At 59.5% G+C, this 15,011-nt stretch overlaps 2 protein-coding genes and 1 pseudogene across 8 annotated transcripts in view; 1 reads left to right on the forward strand and 2 right to left on the reverse strand.

The window, feature by feature from the left end:
* Positions 1-19: 19 nt before the first annotated feature.
* On the reverse strand, positions 20-9,019 carry MCOLN1 (mucolipin 1). 2 transcript variants are annotated; one of them, XM_032394660.1, is made up of 14 exons: positions 8,958-9,019; positions 6,455-6,651; positions 5,600-5,767; positions 5,340-5,505; positions 4,612-4,720; positions 4,277-4,373; positions 3,964-4,063; positions 3,630-3,736; positions 3,354-3,503; positions 3,107-3,208; positions 2,583-2,705; positions 2,093-2,308; positions 407-537; positions 20-305 (listed from the first exon to the last, which is right to left on the reverse strand). In XM_032394660.1, the coding sequence occupies exons 1-14, from the start codon at positions 8,986-8,988 to the stop codon at positions 269-271; spliced, it is 1,734 nt and encodes a 577-aa protein (XP_032250551.1). In that variant the 5' UTR covers positions 8,989-9,019; the 3' UTR covers positions 20-268. The 2 variants fall into 2 exon arrangements, with proteins under 2 accessions (XP_032250551.1, XP_032250550.1); XM_032394659.1 differs by lacking the exon at positions 8,958-9,019 and having other exon boundaries at positions 6,455-6,758.
* A 1,371-nt stretch (positions 9,020-10,390) lies between these two features.
* Positions 10,391-10,489, forward strand: LOC116625966 (annotated as a pseudogene).
* Positions 10,490-11,097: 608 nt separating this feature from the next.
* The window catches only part of ZNF358 (zinc finger protein 358), a 5,439-nt gene continuing 1,525 nt past the window's right edge, over positions 11,098-15,011 (reverse strand). For 5 of the 6 annotated variants that reach the window (XM_032394935.1, XM_032394933.1, XM_032394932.1 and 2 more), the window contains exons 2-3: positions 13,146-13,251; positions 11,098-12,887 (exon numbers count right to left, since the gene is read on the reverse strand). In XM_032394935.1, coding sequence (XP_032250826.1) covers positions 11,170-12,887; positions 13,146-13,218 — 1,791 coding nt within the window. In that variant the 5' untranslated portion in view covers positions 13,219-13,251 and the 3' untranslated portion in view covers positions 11,098-11,169. Of the gene's footprint in view, positions 12,888-13,145; positions 13,252-14,955; positions 14,991-15,011 lie in introns of those variants that run through there. The other variant, XM_032394934.1, reaches the window with a different exon arrangement.

Genomic DNA, 15,011 nt, shown 5'->3' on the forward strand with positions numbered 1-15,011 from the left:
GCACCGCCCGCCACGCTGTTGGACGACGCCTTAAAGGGGCCGAAACAGACTGGCGCAGGGAACGCCCCTCCCGCTAGAAACGAGAACAAGTTTATTTTCCCGTTTATTTAACACCCACCCCACCCCTGTCCCACCCGTGTCCGACCCGACTGGGCCAGGTCCTCAGGGCGCAGCAGGGAACCGGTCCTTAAAAGCAAACCCTAAAAATAAATAAGTGTGAGTCTCCGCAGTCGGAGGGCTAATGTCCAGTAGCAGTGGCGGGTCCGAGTCAATTCACCAGCAGCGAATGCTCCTCCGAGGCGTCCCTGGAGGAGAGGCAGTAGCAAGCAGCCTGTCAGCCCGGGCGGAAGGCAGCAGTTCCCTCGGGCACGCTCCCTGTCCCCAGCCCCCAATCCCCAGCTCGAACCTGCCGCAGCAGCAGAGGAGGCTGCAGGCCGAGCCGCTCCCGCGGCGGAACTTGCCGGAGGTGGGGCTGTCCTGGCACTGAGCAATGTAGGCCTGGAGCTCGCTCTCCTCTGCGCCAGCACCGCCTGGGTGCTGGGGAGAAATGCGGGGTGGCCCCTTTGAGGTTTGCCCTCCCCACCATCTCCTCGCCAGGCAGCCAGCCAGCGAGATCTCCTCCCTGTGACTCAGCCACCAACCAAGCTCCCCACCCCCACCACCCCTTTGCACTTGAGGTCCCCTCCACCTGTCACTCCTCGGGGCCTGCTTCCCCGGGAGACACTGCCTGGCCCCTGAGTATGTGCACGTCCCACATCTCGGTCAGTTGGTGCCCTCTGCCGCTGCCCCAGCACCCGGAGCCATACCGGACACAAGCTGGGTGCCTGCATGGGCACATCTACTGAGTGGGTGCACACGGTGGGAGCAAGGTCTGCGCTTGTATATCCAAGGCTGATACACACGTGTGACATCTAGGTGCTAGAGCAAGACCCAGGGGGCTCCTTGGACCCGAGTGACAGGAGTGTATCTGTGGGATGACTGTATCCATGCCTGGGGGGGGGGGTGCGCCCCTGCATCCCCAGCAGAACTCTGGCTTTCGGCAGAGCCTTCACCCCTCCCAACCTGGTAGAGAAGCCATCATCTCATCCCCAAGTCCTTTCTGGCTACTGGGCCTTTGCTCTGGCTGTTCCTTCTCCCTGGTGCTCTCTCTTGGACTCCCCTCTTGTCGATCCAGAAGTTTCTAAGACGAAGGAAAGGTCTGCCATCTGTGCTGTCCAATCTGGTAGTCACTAGCCACGTTAGCCTTTGGGCACTTGACAGGTGGTGTGAGTGAGGAACTGAATGTGGAATTGTATTTCATTTCAATTAAAGTCAAAATTTAAATAGTTACATGTGGCTAGGACCAGTATTAGCACATTCTAGAAACTTTCCTGGACTCACCCCAATACGAGTCTAAAGCAGGGGATCCTTTTGTAACCTTCATCCCTCTCACCAGTTGGTCATCCCACTTCTGTTCATGGATCATCCACCTTGCCTACTGCTCTGGGATAGCCCGTATATACCATGTTTCCTTGATACCCAGCACAGGACCCTCAGACACGTCTGCTAAAAGAATTGTGTCTACCTGCCACTCTCACATTCTACTCCAACCCCTCTCCTCTGACCCCTGCAGCCTGCAGAACCACCACCATTCCCTGGACCCAAAGAGCTCCCACCCAGGCCACCCTACAGGATGGGAGGGTGAGGATCAGGACTTCCGGAAACACACAGTCCTGGGTTGAGCCTGGCTCGACCACTTAGTAGCTGACCTCAGGGAAGTCACTAAAACTCTACAGCCTGGTTTCCCTGTTGGTAAAAGCAGACACAGGAACCTTACCTGGCCAGAGCCCCACCTTGATAAAACCGAGTATGTGGCAGCTGTGATCAGCACACCTCCCCCCACCCCCGACCCCCAGCCACCTCTCTTCCGGCTTCTCAGAGTCTCCCACCTTCTTTCCCTGGGTCCTTCCCTCCTCACCCTGCACCACATCCCCTGAGACCCTGCTGGGGCCAACTCCAAGGGCCCTGGAGCCCAAGGTTCAGGGCTGTATGTACGTGAGGGTTGGCCCCCCATGGAGACAGGCTGGGGGAGGGCATGCGGGCCGGCGCTGACCTTGATGGTGTCGTAGGCTCCAGTGATGAGCGCGATGAACAGGCTCAGCACCATGTAGATAAAGAGGCTGATGAAGGAGTAGAGGTAGAGCTGGGAGAACAGCCAGACGAGGCTGCTTCGGCCCTGCTGAGCCTGCATTGCAGCAAACGTCACGAACATGTCGTCCCCGTTGATGAGCGAGAACAGGCACTCTGACACCATGGACAGCGAGCGAAACTGCCAGCAGAGCAGTGGGGTTGTGGGGTCAGAAGGACCGGGGGTGCAACTGGGGGCTGGGGATGGGGTGGGTTCACGGGGGGTCAGAGGGAACAATGGGCAGAACTGCTGGAGACCTCCTGGTAAGGTACCAGGGGTCAAGGTGGGCTGTTCAGGGTGCCCAGATCAACAATCAATAGACTAGGGGTCAGAAGGTTTAGCAGTGGGCTTGGAGAGGGGAGACAGGAACCCCTTGACTGTGTGTCATGAGCACCACGCCCTTGACAGCCCCTACCTTCACATGGTAGGGGCCCAACACGATCCAGCCACAGAAGCAATAGCCCAAGTAGATGACAGCCACACAACAGCAGAAACGCATGACGCTGGGCAGGGCCACCCGCAGTGTGGCAATGAGAATCTGTGGCAGGGAGATGGGGAGGCCTCGATGAGGGTGTGGCCACAACCTAGGTTGGCCTTGCGAATGGGAGGGAAGCAGGCAGGGCCTGACTGAAGTCACACCAGAGTGGCCACAGAAGCTGGAGGTAGTTTAGAAGGGGTGGGGGGGGGGCAGGGGACCTGAGGATACCCCATGGCCAGACTCAGCTGGGTGGCATGAAGCAGCAGGCTCCCATGGCTCTGGTTTGGGGGCAGGGACAGGTACATCTGGGGTGGGCAGGTACGGGGAAGAGGCTCGTGACAGGCCATCTATAGAGGCTGGTGATGGCTACAGGTGTATGTATTTATCCGGGGGAAGAAAGTGAGAAGTGGGGAGCGTACGGCCACCACCTGGAGGGTCCAGCCTGCACATTCGAAGCTTACATTGTACTTATGGAAGAAGGTCAGATAGCGGATGACGCCGACCCAGACGAGCAACGTGGAGGTGCCCAGGAGAATGCTGCAGACGTCGTAGCTCGCCAGGTTCTAGGGACAGCAGCAGTGTCAACCCCACCTGGCCTGGCTCTTCCCAGGGCTGTGGCCGCAGGCAGGTATGGGAGGGGTATGCCGGGGAGGTGGTATAAGGGACCAAGGCCTGGAACAAGTCAACAGAGCCCCAGGCAGGACCTACCTTGGCTTCAATGCCAATCTTCATGATGGTGCCCGAGATGGTGAGCACATCGCTGGTGACCAGCAGGATGTACCAGCCATTGACAAATTCCAGCCGATCCCAGAGGCTGATGACCCGTCCCCGCTGCCGCCACATGAACCCAACAAACTCCTGCAGGAGGCAGGTGGGGTGAGGGCTGGCCCGGGCGAGGGACCCTCTCTCCCCCGGCCCTTATGGCCCCCGAGCCAGGCGAGGCTGGCTCCGGCACACATGCGTGCCACTGGACGCAGCTCTCACGTTCTGCAGCAGAAAGCCACGCAGCAGCGAGCGGGCACACAGCAGGAAAGAGAAGGAGCAGGTGAGGATCACGACCACATCGAACAGGAGCCGGAAGCTGTTGTCTCCTGTGGGGAGAGGACTTGGGTAGGGCCGGGAGTGGCTTGGGGCCTTGGGAGACTAGGGATGGGGCTAGGCCCAGGCCTAGGGGGCTGCAGGACTGGTGGTGGCTACTCAGTGGGCTTATAGGTTACCTGGATGAATCAGGAACTGGGCCCGTGCTGGTCTGGGGCTTGGGGGATCCCCGGGCACGTTAGGGCCCCTGCTAGCATGGGTCTGGGGGTTGGGGGCTCACCATGCCTGAAGACGCTGGGGTGTTTACACTCCTGGATGTGGGCCTGGGTCTCCAGGCTGATTGGGATACGCCCACTGTGCGCCTTATTGTCGAAAGTGATCTGCAGGGGTATGGCAGGGCAGGAAAGGCCAGAGTAAACCTTGGCAGACTCAGGCTCCCAGACCCGCATGACGGATGGTCTGTCTGGCCCCATCTCCCTTATTACGCCTAAGCTGCCCTTGGCCAAGGGTCCCCAGCCCTGGAGCTCAGGAGCCCTGTGGGCAACCCTTATCACTGGAGCGCCTGCCCAACTTGTCCTGGACACTGGGCTTACCAGGACACTGAAGGTGTAGCAGTCTGGAATTTCATTGTTGATCAGGCTCTGAAGATTGATGGTCTTCAGCTGGAAGTGGATGGTGACGTTGATCAGCCTGGGAGGGAAGCTTCGGTGAGGGAGAGGGGCTCTGCTTGTCCCTCCTGCCACCCCCCACCCCCCACTGCAGCGCTCCTGCCCCACATTGACTCTGCAGCTTGCAGAGGAAGTGCTCACACACAGGCATCAGCATGGTCTTTCTCTGTCCCCGCCGGTGGGGGGTGGCCAAGGATGCCTGGCATCCTGCCTCCCCCAACCCTCGGCCCAGCCCTGGCGGCCCCTCCATCAGGCAGTACTTGTGGAATTTGAGCGTGAGGTTCTTGTAACTGGCGCTGCTGTCCGAGAAGGAGAGATCATCACTGGGGGGCACAAGGGGTCTCTCAGGGGGGTCCACCTGGATGCAGTCTGAGGACAGGGAGTCAGGGAAGGGACACTGGGGGCGGGAGAGGCACAGGCAGGTCTCCCCAGAGTCCCCAGCAGCCCCCTTCCCTCCTTCATGTCCCACTATGAACTTAACATTTGTTATCTGTTCCCCACTGTCTCCCCTGGAGAGGGCCCAGTTCGTCTTATTGCCTACACAGGCCCGAGGGCCTGGCGCTCAGTGGGCCCCCAAATGCTTCGTGAATTAACGATACTAAAACACAACACTTGGGGCGCCTGGGTGGCTCAGTCCGTTAAGCGGCTGCCTTCGGCTCAGGTCATGATCGCAGGGTCCTGGGATCGAGCCCCGCGTCGGGCCCCCCTGCTCAGCGGGGAGCCTGCTTCTCCCTCTCCCTCTGCCTGCCACTCCCCCTGCTTGTGCTCTCTAGCTCTCTGTCAAATAAATAAATAAAATCTTAAAAAAAAAAACAAAACACAACACTTGCATTTTTCTGCACACCAAGCATTCTACCAAAGACCCTGCAAACATCAAGTTATTAACGATCAGGACAACGCTATGTGCCAGATGCATGGGAAGCAGAACTGGGATTTTAACTTCAGCAGCCGGCGCTACCAATAGTTATGCCCTGCCCTGCCTACTCACCAGTGACAACCATGGGATCAATGTCAAAGGTGTCGTTGGCTGGGTCCACGTGGCCTCGGTGGTAGTACTGCTGGCAGAGGGCCAGGGCCGAGCCGTTGGCCCAGGGGCCACCGCCGCCCCGCACGTAGGCATACCGGCCCAGCGACACATCAGGGAGCATCAGGTACTGTGGGCAGAGAAGGGGAGGGTCCGTCAGCCCCGCCCACTCTCCCCTGACTACCTGCCCACCCACTTGCCTGCCTGCCCCTGGTTGCCCGCACCTGGTCTACAGCATGGAAGATGGCCTGGTAGAGCTGTTCCCGTGTGTAGGCCGCGAAGGTGTCATCGGCCCCATCCGAGTAGCCCAGCAGGAAGAGGTGCCGGAAGGCAATGGTGTTCTCCTCCCGGAATGTCACTGCCAGCTGGTTGCTGAGCCCGAACAGGATGAGCTGGGGGGGGGGGGGGGGGGAGTTGACAATGCGGGGCACGAGGAATGCCCACCATAAGTCCCCGGGGAACAACACACAGCGGGTGCTCATGTCTCTCATGACAACAGAGGCTAGTGTTCATTAGATGTTTACCAGGTGCTAGATTCCGTGCTAAACCCAAACCTACAGGGTAAGCACCACTGTTGGGCCTTTTTACCGAAAGGAAACCCGAAGTATCCTAATATACCCTGAATCACAGCGTGAGACCAGAGGCTCCTCAGGGCAGGGGCTGGCTCTGATTCACCTTGGGGTCCCCAAAGCCCACCACAGGGCCTGGGATGGGGGGTCAGCAACTGTCTGCTCAGCCACTGGGTCAGTTCTCTTTGAGAGTGAACACGGCATCAGACTGCCTGGGTTCAAGCGCCAGCTCCCCATGCTTGGTTGCTGTTTGACTTTGGACAAGTCCCTTAACCTCTCTGAGCCTCAGCTGCCTCATCTATAAAATGATGGCAATAGCGGTTGCCAGGACCTCCAAGGGCATCTGTGAGGTTACAAGGAGCTGTTCCCACCACAGATCTTAGAGGGCTTCCCGAATGATTACAGCCATTGCCGCTGTTCCTATGTTGCTGCAGGGCTTGGACTAGGTTCCGACTCCAGACACAGCAGCGGCCACAGGTGGTGTTCTGCTGGGGCCCCTGCAGGACTCACCTGCACGGTGACCACTAAGATCTTCACGACTTGCAGCATCAGCTTGAAGGGCTTGCGGCCTTTGGCCCGAAATTTGTCACAGGGACTCATGAAGAAGTACTTGAGCCGGCGGCGGAGGTCCTCCTCTTCCGGAGGGACCGGGGAAGCCCCGGCCTGGGTGCCATACCCAGGACTGGGGGTTAGGAGGCGCTCAGTCTCTGCAGGAATGGGGGAGGGCGGTGGGGACCAGGCCCAGGCAGACCCACCTGCCATCAGGGGAAACAGGTCCCATGCACCAGCCAAAGAACTCTGAGAGATCTAAGAAAACCCAGAAAATCTGCAACATTTTGTGGATATATGTAGCAGTCCTATCAGAGGTTACAAATTTGGATTTGGGGCTCAAAAGGGCCTGAGCTGATTCCTGACCCTGCTTCTCACTGGCTTGGGCAAGGCACTCTGCCTCTGAGCCTCAGCTTTGTCATCTGCAGAACGGGACAAAAACACCTCTCACCAGGAAGCTGAGGATTTGATGCTTACAAAACACTATCACAGGGGCTGGCTTGTGGTAAGAATGTCAGAACATTCCATCGTTGTTCCAGTTGTGGATTTTGGGAAGAGAACGAATTGCTTCCACTGGCTTCCCACAGGGCACTCAAGGCTCCAGAGCTCATCTCAACTCCAGCCTCCAGGTATGAGCATGGAGCTCAGCTACATTCCAGTTTTTTTCTGGTCACCCAAAGAAGGATTTTTCCACTCATCATGACCTGGCCCATCCAGCTGACACCCTCACAAGCCCCAGGCCCCGAGAAGGGGAGATCGACAACAACAGTAACAATAACAGAACATATTTGCTGAAGACTCACTGCATGCCAATGGGTGTTATTACCACACTGCCCGTATGTTAGCTCATGAGCTAATATAGCATCTTCATGAAGGGCACCTGCTTCTGGAACTCTCACAGCCCTAGAACCAAATCCCAGACCTGCCACTTCCCAGTTGGGGGGATCCTGGTCATCTTTCAAAGCCTCCATCTTCTAATTTGAAAAGTGGAAATAAAAAGTCTATCTGGATGGGGCGCCTGGCTGGTTAGTGGGAAGGGCATGCGACTCTTGATCTTGAGCCCCACCTTGGGTGTAGAAATTACTTAAAAATAAAATCTTAAAAAAAAAAAAAAAATCTACCCTGAGGTTGAAACTCTGAAAGGTGTTCTCTGAATGAAGCGGGATAAAGCAGATAAAAGCCTCAGTTCAGCCTCCAAGTCTTGGTAATTCTTCAGAAAATAGGGTTTATTCTTTTTTTCCTTTTTTTTTAAAGATTTTATTTATTCATAAGAGACAGAGAAAGAGAGAGAGAGAGGCAAAGGGAGAAGCAGGCTCCCCGCTGAGCAGGGAGCCCGATGCGGGACTCGATCCCAGGACCCTGGGATCATGACCTGAGCGGAAGGCAGACGCTTAACCATCTGAGCCACCCAGGCGCCCGAAAATAGGCTTTACTCTTAACACTACTTATTTTCTTCACTCCTGAACAACTTAAGAGAAAGGTCCAAGGTTTCATCAACCGCTGGGGTCACAGCTGGTCACAGCAGCCCAGGAGCGTCCCTGACACACCCCCACCACCCGCACCGGGAGAACCCTGCTTCTTTCCAGGGCCTGGCCCGCGCCTGCCTGACACAGCTGCCAGGACGAATGTGAGCACTGTCAGAACCTGTCCTGCAGGGAGAGCCAGCTCCTGGCCTGTCCCTTTGGAGCTTGGATGCTGTTGTGGTTGTTTACAAGACAGCTGGATGGGAAGCCAGAGGGCAGGCCCGCCTCCCTAGCTGGGATCTCAGTTAACCCACCCCAGATCCTACCAGCAGGGACAGCTTTCAGGTATCTCCAGCTAGCTCAAGAAGGGAAGACCAACACAAAGTCTTCCTCCAGGCTCCCCCATCAGAAGCAGAGACTGAAGGGACTAGAGGCTGGGTTTCCACCGCTTTAGTTCAAGAAAACTGAGATTCCACAGGTTTGGACTTATGAGATCGAGTTAGGCGCCTGGGTTCAAGGAGGTAACTCCCCCCCGCCCCCCAGCCCTCTATCTGAGTTTAGAGAAGCTGAGCATTGACTCAAGAATTGGGGAAGGGAATCCTGGGAGTTTCACGTGAGGGTTGGAGAAGCCGGTGCCCGCTGAGGTCCAGCAACGCTGAGCAAACGGAACAACGCTCAGAACGCAAACCCTGGACACCTCCCGGGCCTGAGCTGGAGAAGGTGGCGGCCCACCCGCTGCCTGAGTTTAGGAACTCTGAGCAGAACCTGGGTCCAGGAAGAGCACACAGGAGTCCCGCCACTCCGAGGTCGGAGGAGCGGGCGCCCACCTGCCGCCCAGGTTCTAGGAGCCATCTGTCCCTATCTTCACCACCGGGAAGCTGAGAGGTCAGCACCAGGGTTTAGGCACGGGAAACCGGGAGCTCCGCCGCCCCAGGTCCGGGGAGCTGGTCGCCCGCCCGCCGCCCGCGTTCGGGGTCCCGCGAGGCCGCGCGCGCCCTCACCTGAGCCCCGCCGGCCCACGGGGGCTGCCATGCCGGGGCGGGGAGCGCCGGACGCCGCCGGGCAGCCGGGGTCCGGGCGCCCGCCGCCGCTGCAGCGGCCTCGGTCCCTCGCGGTGCCGCTTCAAACCCTCTCGCGTCAGCTGACGCCCGCCGCGGTCACGTGACCAGAGCGCCCCCGGGAAGCGCACGTGACCGGATCCCGTCCCACCCCCTGCGCCACGACAGTCCCGGCTGCCGCAGCACGCATGCGGGCCCCAACTAGCTCCATGCGGGCGGAGGGCGGCCCTGAGGTCCTAACGCCCGCGGGCGAGCGATGTGCTGGGGGATGGGCTGGCTGTGAGAGTGCCGGCGTAGGGCCGGCTCGGCCCTGGCTCCCTGTCATGCCCGCGTCCCGTGCCAAATTCCAGAGTTCCATATTCAGTGCTTGACCCCTTACCCTCCGCAGAGTCCGGTGATGACCATACGTCCTGTCTCATGGCTGCTTCTCCATCCTCCCAGAAACCCCGTGGTTACTCTCAACTCTTTCCACTTCTGCTCCTCTCGTCTGAACTGTCAGCAAATCCTATTCCATTTCCTAAGTATGTCCCAAATAGGACCAACTCATCCCCACTCCTGTGGCCCTCAGCCCAGAGTCCCCCATCATTCCTGGCCTGTACCAGTGCAGCAACCTCCTCCCTGACCTGAGGCTCCCACTCCTGACCCTCTCCTGTTACACTCCCCAGGCAGCAGCCAGAAGCATTTTCCAAGAGTAGTTCCTATCAGCCCTCTGCCACAACCTGCTGTCTTCCCATTGCTCTGGGATGACAAGCGAACTCTGACCTCAGTCTACCAGAGCCCTCTGTTCTGGCCCCCATCTCCCCTGGCTTACCGCTCAAGGGCCCCAGGGCCTTTGCACTCTTGCTTTGAAAAGAATGCTGGTTAATTACGCAAACTCTGGAGAACAAACAGTTTAGATTAAATCTAGGCCCTGCCAACTGCCACTTCTACATCTTCCAAAGAGTCCCTTGGGGATGCCTGGGTGGCTCAAGGTATGCCTGGGTGGCTCAGTCGGTGAAGCGTCTGCCTTTGGCTTGGATCATGATCCCAGGATCGAGTCCCGCATCGGGCTCCTTGCTTCATGGGGGGCTGCTTTTCCCTCTGCCTGCCGCTCCCCCTGCCTGTGCTCTCTCTGTCTCTCACAAATAAAGTCTTTATTAAAAAAAAAAAAAAAAGTCCCTTAAACTCCACGTTTACTCATTTGCAAAATGGGGATACTTAGTCATAGTTACCTGCCTCTTGGAGCTGTTGAATTAAATGAGAAAATGCAAGAGTGCAAAATGCAAGAGCACTGCACAAGGCTGGGCAAACAGTACTGACGATTAAAGTAGTGGTTATTGGGATTATGGAATCCTTCCTCGGGAAAGCAGTCCCCCCCACCTAAATCAGAGCTCTTGATCCTTTTGTGGACCATGAGCGTGATGACTGAGCGTTCATGCCATTGTGTGAGATGTGTCTCTCCCAAACCTTGTTACCTCCACATTACCTGTCTGATGTGTGGGGGGAAAAAAAGTCTTGTTATGCTTCTCTTAGAATGAACTATATACCCTGTAACTACTTCTTAAATGTTCCTGAGCTTGGCATCTGTGAGTTCTGTGAAGGCCGTGCTTATCTTGTCCCCGGCTGAGACCCCAGCAATCAATAGATTTTTGTTCAGCACATAAATGAGCAACCTCTTCTGTCCAGTGCAGTGCCTCTAACCTGGGCTGTGAAGGACAAGCAGTAGGTTATGTGAGCAGATGGGTAGGGCTGCCTGCAGGGTCTCGTATCAGTCTCCATTATCAGCGCACTAGACTGTGAACATGCCAGAAATTCCACCACTCATAGAAAAGCCAAAGGGAAGGGATCCTGCTCAGGCCACCTGCAGGGGAAGTCTGCCCATGACTAGGGTGGCCAGGCCTGGGGGAGCAGAGTGGTAACTGCTAGGAGGGACCAGTGTGAGACCTTGTGGGGGAACTGGGAAGCCTGGAGGATTAGGGTGGAGTCAGGACATTGGGGTTCTAGCTATGGCTGGCACCGACCACACCCTCCCATCTCCTGAGGAAGGGGGTGTGCATTAGAGGGAAGAGAAACAGGCAAGCCACACACAACACAGAGCCAGGAGGCAGTGGGAGGATTTTACTAAACTGCATGACACACAACTTCCCCAGGCCCCCCATGAGTGTTGGCGTCCACTTCAGCCATCAGGCCCCAGCAGTGCCCCTTGCTCCTGCACCCACTCAGGACTCTCGCCAGTAGGGAGGGCCGGACTGACAGTATCATGGGTGGGAGAGCAGGGGTCAGGGTGAGGCTCAGGGTTGGGGTCGGGGCTGGGCACGGGATCCCGGTCAGTGCTGGCCACGAGGTCAGGATTGGCGTCGGGACCGGGCTTAGGGTCAGATTTGACAGAATCAGGGCTGGGGGTAGATTCAGAGCCAGAGACAGCTTTGGGGCTGGGATTAGGGAGGGAGCCCACCACGGAGCCAGGGTCAGAGCCCAGGCCAGAGCTGGGGCCCGGGCTGAGGCCCAGGCCAGAGCCGAGAACAGAGACAGCATCAGGACCCAGGAGGGACACCTGCCCCGGCCTCAACATGGAGGCAGGACTGAGGCCGAGGCCGGCGGCGGCGGCGGCGGCGGCGGCGGCGGCCGCAGCCGCGCCCTCGTGCACCCGCTTGTGCTTGGTGAGGCTGGAGGCTTGGCCAAAGGCCTTGCCGCAGAGCTGGCAGCGGTAGGGGCGCTCCCCGGAATGCACGTGCAGGTGCTGCAGCAGCGCGGAGCTCTGGCCGAAGGCCTTGGAGCAGTGGGGACAGGCGTAGGGCCGCTCGCCCGTGTGGATGCGCAGGTGGTGCTGCAAGTTGGAGCTCTGGCCGAAGGCCTTCCCGCAGTGGGGACAGCGGTACGGGCGCTCGGCCGTGTGCGTGCGCTGGTGCTGCAGCAGCGCCGAGCTCTGGCCGAAGGCCTTGCCGCACTGCGGGCACGGGTACGGCCGCTCGCCGGTGTGCGTGCGCAGGTGCTTCAGCAGCGCCGAGCCCTGCCCGAAGCCCTTGGCGCACACGGGGCACTTGTGCGGCCGCGGGCCGCCGTGCGTGCGCAGGTGCTGCGCGAGCAGCGAGCCGTGCCCGAAGGCCTTGCCGCACACCGGGCAGTGGTGCGGCTTCTCGCCGCTGTGGCTGCTGCGGTGCTTCAGCAGCGTGGAGCGCCAGCCGAAGGCTTTGCCGCACGCCGCACACTGGTAGGGCCGCGCGCCCGTGTGGATGCCGCGGTGCTGGGCCAGCGTGGCGCCGTGGCTGAACGACTTGCCGCAGTCGGGGCAGCGGTACGGCTTCTCGCCGCTGTGGGTGCGGCGGTGCTGGCTCAGCCCCGAGCTGCGGCGGAAGGCTCGCCCGCAGTCGGGGCAGGAGAAGGGCCGCGGCGGGCTGGCAGGTGCAGGGAGCACCGCGGGGCTGGGGGCCAGGACCTCGGGAGTGGCAGTGAGGCTGGATGAGAGGGGGTCCAGGTCTGGGGACTCGGTGGGGCTGAGGGTGTCGTTGTTAGGGTCAAGAACCAGGGGGACAGGGCCGATGACGTCTGGATCGAGGTCGAAACTTGAAGACATGGGGTCGAGATCTTGGGGATCCGAGTCACGGGTGGCTGAGATGGAGCTCGGAGCTTCGGCGTCGGGGTCCAGATCCTCAGAGACGGGCTCCAGATCTTCATAGCTGGGGTCCACATCTTCAGAGACAGTGTTGACGTCTTCTGGGTCGGGCTCTGGGTCTTCACAAACTGGGTCCAGCTCTTCAGGGTTGGGGTCCAGGTCCTCTGAGTCGGAGTCAAGCTCTTCATAAGTGGGCCTCGGGCCTTTGTGGCCTGGGTTCCTGACCAGGACTGAGCGCCGCATCCCTGGCGTGGAAGTGCTGGCTGCTTCTGGGGCAGGATCTGCAGGGTGAGGACAGAGGGTGGGTGGAGGGTAGGTTCTGGAGGCCAGGGGGTCTCTTTCGGAGTCTGGGCAGGGAAGTGAGAGGGGACCATGCCACAGCCCAAAACCCACTCCTGAATACACACATGGATCCTGCTCTTGTCTCAAATCGCAGGGAGACTTGTGATGCGCTCCAGCCAGGGCAGGGAGAAGAGGGACCCTGGTGGGACATGGAGGGGGGGTGGGGTGGGGGGAACCTTCTCTTCTCAGCACCACACCTGGATGGAAGTCACGGGACCCAGCACTAGAGGTCTCCAGTACCCAGCTCCAGGGCTCTGCCCCTCTCTCCATCTTGGGCTCCTCCTCTCGTGGGAAGCTTGGGTCCTGTGGAGGAGAGAGAGTCCAGGGTTCCTACCTGCTTGACTGGGGTCCCCTCATGGGGAAGAGGGTGAGTGCCTGGGTTCCTGTGCTTGCTCCTAAGTACATGGCCTGAATTCCAGTCCCATAGTCGGGGGTGACATATTTGGGGGTTCCTAGTAGCAAGGGCAACCTCTGGCTTGCCTCACAGAGAGGAAGCATCCTGAGCTCTGAAGCTTATATCTGGGGGATGGGGGGAACAACATCTGGTACTCCCCTTGCTTCATTGGGGGAGGGCAGGGGCACCTCTGGCTTGCTTGCTTGCTGGGGAATAGGTGACTGGAATGCCAGACCTCACAGCTCAGGGGTGGGAATAACTGTCAAAACACTTGTGTATCCAAATGCCAGTTCCTAAAGCTGGGTGGGGTGGGGTGGGGGGGATAAGGTGGGACCCATTGGGGCACAGAGAGATCCATGGACCCCTAGCCAGGTGAGTAGGGACAGGTGTTATACCTGTTTGCCCAGTTGGATAGCAGATCCTGAATTCTAAACCCTAGGTGGGGTGGGGGGAGGGGGGCAAAAATAATACTTGGGGCCCCTATGGGGTTACTGGGGGGCTCCTGGGTCATCTCCTAGGAAAGGGAGATTCCTGAGTAACTAACTGATCCCAAGGCTGAGGTATGGGGACGACTGTCAGGACACTCTTTGGTCCCCTCCTGGAGAATATATCCTGAGTTCCAGCCCCATGCCTGGAGGTTGGAAGCAGGGTGGAGAAACCATTGCTGGGAGCCCTTCTGGGGAGCAGAGGGAGTTCAGGATTCCCTGATGGGGAGGTGATGTCTTGAGCTATCCACCCATGGCTGTGGGTTGGGGAGCAAACAAACAGATCTGTTCCTGGAGGGAGGGATAGGAGGGCCTCTGGCTCTCCTGGGGAGAGGGACATCCAGAACCACAACCCCACAGCTGCAAGTGGCTAAGCAAATGGAGAGGGTGGAGTTCTTAGATCACCTCCTCAACCGAGACACCACATTTGAAGGGTGCGGGGGAAACAATGCTTGGGTCCCCTCCTGGGTTTCTGGGGGGCAGGGGGACCTTTAGATGGCCTCCTGAGGAAGGGGACTTCCAAACTCTCAACCCTTAGCTGGAAAGGGGGGAGGAGAACTGAGTTCCTGGGGGGAGGGGGGCAGGTGGACCCCTGGATCACCTCCTGGGAAGGGGTTTCCAGAACTCTGGACCACAAGACTGGAGAGTGAGGGGAACAATAACTGGGCTCCAGGGGGTCAGAGGGAACCCCCGATCCCCCTCCTGAGGAAGGGCCTCCTGAACTCCCGACCTCAGGCTGGAAGGTGGGGAGAACAATACTTAGGGGTCCTCCAGGGTTCCTGGGATGGAGAGGGTCTAGATCGCCTCCAGGGGAGGGGGCGCCTGAGCTCCCGACCCCACAGCTGAGGGGTGCCCCCCATACCTCCCCGATTTCAGGCGCCCAACTCGGGCTGGGCCCTTCTCCCCCGGGGCCGCGGCGGCGGAATGGGCGCTCTAGGCCCTCGGGCCGCGGGGGGGACCCCCCTCCCCCCCCGCCCGCGACCCCGCCCCCCCGGGCCGGGCGGGCGGCGCGCGGGCGGGGGGGGGGGTGGGCAGACAGAGGTCGCCCCGGGCCGCGCCCCGCACCCGCCCCCGCCCCGGCCCCGGCCCCGGCCCCCGCCCGCCCGGCCCGCTCGCGGGGACACTCACCCGGCGCCCCTCGCCCCTGCCCGGCCCGCCGCGCCCCCGGGGCCCGCAGGAAGCCC

Source organism: Phoca vitulina, unplaced genomic scaffold, assembly GCF_004348235.1.
Source record: "Phoca vitulina isolate PV1807 unplaced genomic scaffold, GSC_HSeal_1.0 scaffold81, whole genome shotgun sequence".
Classification (NCBI taxonomy): Eukaryota; Metazoa; Chordata; class Mammalia; order Carnivora; family Phocidae; genus Phoca; species Phoca vitulina.

What these genes read in the sequence shown, in the direction of transcription:
- MCOLN1 (XM_032394659.1), bottom strand. Translation starts at nt 6,706, where the DNA reads ATGGCAGGTGGGTCTGCCTGGGCCTGGTCCCCACCGCCCTCCCCCATT. An exon ending in TCTTCCATGCTGTAGACCAG is followed by an intron (nt 5,506 to 5,599) that starts GTGCGGGCAACC and finishes CTCTGCCCACAG; the next exon opens with TACCTGATGCTCCCTGATGT. An exon ending in TGATCCCATGGTTGTCACTG is followed by an intron (nt 4,721 to 5,339) that starts GTGAGTAGGCAG and finishes CCCTGTCCTCAG; the next exon opens with ACTGCATCCAGGTGGACCCC.